Genomic DNA, 4,265 nt, shown 5'->3' with positions numbered 1-4,265 from the left:
ATAATTGAAAGTTATCAAAGAATAAGACTTCACAATAATCTCATTTATGATTTATGCAATAAAAATGAAACAATCATAATTCAAAGCATAGTCTATCATTATGTCATTAATAAAACAAAAAATATAAAAGATAATTTCAATAATCAAATTAATCAAGAAATGAATTTATGAATGTTATTAGCATATTAGAACCAACTTGAAGAAAACAATTCCATCCAATCATTGTCGTTGATTGATTCCAATAAGGTATGATTGATGATGATACAGATGATATGATTTCAATTCCAATTTTATTTTTCTTTGTTTTCTTAATAAATAATGTGTTTAAAGAATTTACCATGTAATGATTCAATACAGATAATAAGGAGTAATTAATAGAGTATTGGAGTGGATTATAAATCCATCTTTGGTATTTATTCTTTGTCTGATCATCAAAAATTGCCATAATTATTCCATACGTTGAGTTTTGAAAGAGACATTCAGGAATAATAGAAATAGAAGAAAGAAATGAATTGGTTCCAACCATAATATGATTTGTATTTAAATGGTGATAATGGTTAACAAAAGTAATGATGAATTTATTTGTAGTAATCATTAATTTATTACTATTTTTCAAGTTCTTTTAAAAAAAAAAGAAAAAATGATAAATGAAATTATTAAAGAACCTTAAAGATAATAATTCTTCTTCAAAATACATTTAATTAGTTTCTACCATTTCTTTCTCAACTGATCGAACACTTTGTGCATATGTAGCTATTTCATTTGTTATTTCTGAAAACTCATTCATTTCAAGTTTTCTATTTACTAATGCCTGACTAAAATATGAAAGTACTTCATTTAAAGTAAGATTAAGAGGAGATACTTTTGAGATATCTTTACATAACGAACAAATAACACGCACTAATACATTGTTTTCTGGTTCAATAATATTATCAGTTACTTCTTTATCTTCAGAAATGAATATTGTTGGAGTAAATATTCCTCCCATTGCCTGAATATAAAGAACAAAAGCTTCTGATAAAACACAAATATTATATTTATCAAGTTCTTCCATTGCATCAACACTATGAAAGACTGATTCATACAATTCAAAACGTTCAATTGTAGGAAGAGTAGTAAATATTTTAGGATCTTCTTTATGTTTATTTAATGCATTAATAAATAATATTATTTCTTTAGGTAATAATGTTTTTTTAATTGATGTAGTTGAAGATGAAATAATAAATGGATCTGGGTGTTGAAGAAGTTGTTTAGGAGATAAACCAAAAGAAGTTTGTGAAATTTTAAAGATAATTTCAACAAAAAATACACCACCATCTTGAATCATTATTTGCATTATAAAATCATTTCCTATTTTTCTCATTAAATGAATATTTTCTGCAGTCATAGTAATTGATATTGAAATATTTATTTTTTGTTTAATAGGAATATCACCTTTTATAATATTTGTTTCAATAAATATTGGATTAATTTCTTCTCCTTTTTTTGTTGAAATATAAATAATATTAAAAGAAGCTGGAATCCTTCCAGTATTAGTAATTTCAATAGATGAATGAACAGTTTTATATGGAACTATTTCTCCAAATTGAACTTTTTTTGTTGATAATTCACATGTTGGTACAAGTGCATTACTAATATAATTTGAAAGTTCAAGAACTTCTTCCCATGATTTTTTTAATAATGAAGTATTAATTTTTCTTGGTTTAATAATTGCAATACATCTAACAGGAAGATGATCAGAATAACATATTTCAAGTCTTTCATATTTATGAATTGATAATTGATATGCTTGATATACTCTAAACATAACTCTATCACACCATGCTGGAAGTCGTTTCCAATCATAATTCTTTGTTCCTTTTTCAAATTTATATGTTGGTAGAAATGTAATTGGTGCTTCAATAAATCCTCCAAATGCACTTGAACGTGTAACTGAATTAGTAAGTTGGTCTGTTGTAATTAATTGAATTGGATCATTTAAATATTTTTTAATTTGTTCTTCAGTTGCATTTAATCTATAATTAAAGTCACCAAGCCAAATTTCATAGTCATGACTCTTTGGTGGTATTGGAAATTGAAATTGATTTCTTGCAGTTGTATAACATTCATCACATTTATCAGGTCCCATATTAGCTGAAAAATGTGCTCCTACAAATAAAACTCTACATACTCCTATTCTACAAGATACTCCAATTGCTCCTTTATTTGCCATTCCTAATGTACCTAATGAAACAGTTGAAACAGAAATATCATTAATTTCATTTTTCATTATTTGTTTAATAAAAATAAACATAGCTAAACCTCCATGTTGTTGTGAAAAAATACATTCATATGTTTTGGGTGGTAAAGAAAGTTCTATTAATGATTGCCATCTTAAACATAATTCAGATTGTCCAAATGTCATAACCCCACTTATTGACATATCTATTTCTTCTAAACAAATAACAAATAAATCTGCATCATTAAATAAATCTTCAACTTTTACTATTGATGGATTAATTTCTGCTACATTCCATGTTATTAATGTTGTTTTAATTTGTGTTGTTTCTGTATAATTAAACCATCTTTGTTTCATTTTATTGTTAAACCATTGTTCTGGTTCTTCATAAAATTGAACATAATCATTTTCTGTAATCTTTTTAATTTCATCAGGTCTTAATGGATTAACACGTATTGGTAATTCAAACTTCGTTGGATCAACATAACTTGGAAGAGAAAAAGACATAAAATAAATCTTTAATATTTCAAGTTCTTTTTTGTGATAAAGTTTTGAATCAATTTTTTCATTTTTTGAGATTCATTTCAATCTTATCAGATACAAATCTTATACTCATTTATCATTATTTAATCATTATTTAATCACGAAAAAATACATCTGAAAAGATGTTATGGATCCTCTTATTAGAAAGAAAGTTGCTTTTATTGGTGATGCTACAGTTGGGAAAACTTCTTTATTATCAAGATTTATGTATGATGAATTTTATGACAATTATAATGTTTGTTCAATTTGAAAATATACTTCTTTAATATTAATAAAGTAGGTTACTATTGGAACTGACTTCCATTCTAAAATCATAACTACAAATCAAAAACTACGTCTTAGACTTCAATTACTTGATATTGGTAGTTCAATGAAACATCATTCAATTGTATCATCATATGTTAGTAATGTTAGTGTTTGTGTTTTAGTCTATGATATTACAAATCCAGAAAGCTTTGTTAGTGTACAACAATGGTTTAAAGAATTACAAGATATTTCAATAACAAGAACAATTCAATTTTATCTTGTTGGAAATAAAATTGATTTAACTTCACAAGAAAGGTTTCTTTAAAATAATATTATTTTTTATGAAAGAAATAATAATTTAATAGTGTTTCAATTGTACAAGCTAAGTCATTTGCTGATAGTAATAACATGAAATTTATTTGTACAAGTGCATTATCATCTATGAATGTTTCATCATTATTTTCAATGATTTCTGATGGAATAATTGATAATGAATTATTGCAACAAGGATTAGATGCAGAAATGTTTGAAGAAGAAAAGAGATGGGGATGTTTAGTATCTTCATGTTCATTTTTCCATTTTTAATTAAATTTTTAAGAAATAAAAAGAACTGTTATTCAATAATTTCATAAGAAGAATAAGAATGATAGCTGACAACTCTGATATTAAATTAAGAATCCTAAAAGAATTTTCAAGTTATAAATGGTCGAGAACATTATATTATTCTGAAATAACAACATGTCCTGAAGTTTCAGCAATTAAAACTTGTGAAATTAAAATTAGACCAACTACTAAAACAAATCCATCACTTTTAAAATATGAATTTATGTGGACATTTAGTAGTGATGACTCTGATTTTATAGAAATTGTATATTCACCAATTGGAAATATAGAAGAAGGTGGACATGACATAACAGTAAATACTCCTTGTTTGTTATTTAATCTTTTAGAAATAATTCAAATATTAATTGAAGTAGTAGAAGAAGGATGGGCAAACATTGTTCCAGGACCTAACATGAATTCTATTGGAGAATGTACATTAGTTATGTATTTAACTACCAAAAGTGATGTATCAAATCCTCCATATGATACAAGAACCCTTCATTTTAAGTTTGATAAACCAAATGTTATTAAAAATGAGAAAACAATAAGTGTTATTATTATGGAAATGAGCTCAACAAAAAAAAGTTATATGAAAACTGGTACTATGACATCATTAGGAAAAGATGTCGATGGATCTTCTTCATTTATTGAGTAA

General features: G+C 25.3%; 4 protein-coding genes across 4 annotated transcripts; 2 read left to right on the top strand and 2 right to left on the bottom strand.

Moving 5' to 3' along the window:
• Positions 1-148: 148 nt before the first annotated feature.
• Positions 149-526, bottom strand: ENU1_027170 (hypothetical protein; the record flags this gene model as incomplete). Its single annotated transcript, XM_008857183.1, has 1 exon — positions 149-526. The coding sequence occupies one exon, from the start codon at positions 524-526 to the stop codon at positions 149-151; it is 378 nt and encodes a 125-aa protein (XP_008855405.1).
• Positions 527-697: 171 nt separating this feature from the next.
• ENU1_027160 (inositol polyphosphate 5-phosphatase, putative) lies at positions 698-2,725 on the bottom strand (the record flags this gene model as incomplete). Its single annotated transcript, XM_008857182.1, has 1 exon — positions 698-2,725. One exon carries the CDS (start codon positions 2,723-2,725, stop codon positions 698-700), a length of 2,028 nt encoding a protein of 675 aa, XP_008855404.1.
• Positions 2,726-2,888: 163 nt separating this feature from the next.
• On the top strand, positions 2,889-3,592 carry ENU1_027150 (Rab family GTPase; the record flags this gene model as incomplete). The annotated part of the gene is made up of 3 exons (XM_008857181.1): positions 2,889-2,996; positions 3,042-3,322; positions 3,373-3,592. 3 exons carry the CDS (start codon positions 2,889-2,891, stop codon positions 3,590-3,592), a joined length of 609 nt encoding a protein of 202 aa, XP_008855403.1.
• Positions 3,593-3,650: 58 nt separating this feature from the next.
• On the top strand, positions 3,651-4,265 carry ENU1_027140 (hypothetical protein; the record flags this gene model as incomplete). Its single annotated transcript, XM_008857180.1, has 1 exon — positions 3,651-4,265. The coding sequence occupies one exon, from the start codon at positions 3,651-3,653 to the stop codon at positions 4,263-4,265; it is 615 nt and encodes a 204-aa protein (XP_008855402.1).

Source organism: Entamoeba nuttalli, assembly GCF_000257125.1.
Source record: "Entamoeba nuttalli P19 unplaced genomic scaffold asmbl_2475, whole genome shotgun sequence".
NCBI lineage: Eukaryota > Evosea > Mastigamoebida > Endamoebidae > Entamoeba > Entamoeba nuttalli.
This window is presented reverse-complemented; position numbering and strand designations above follow the sequence as displayed.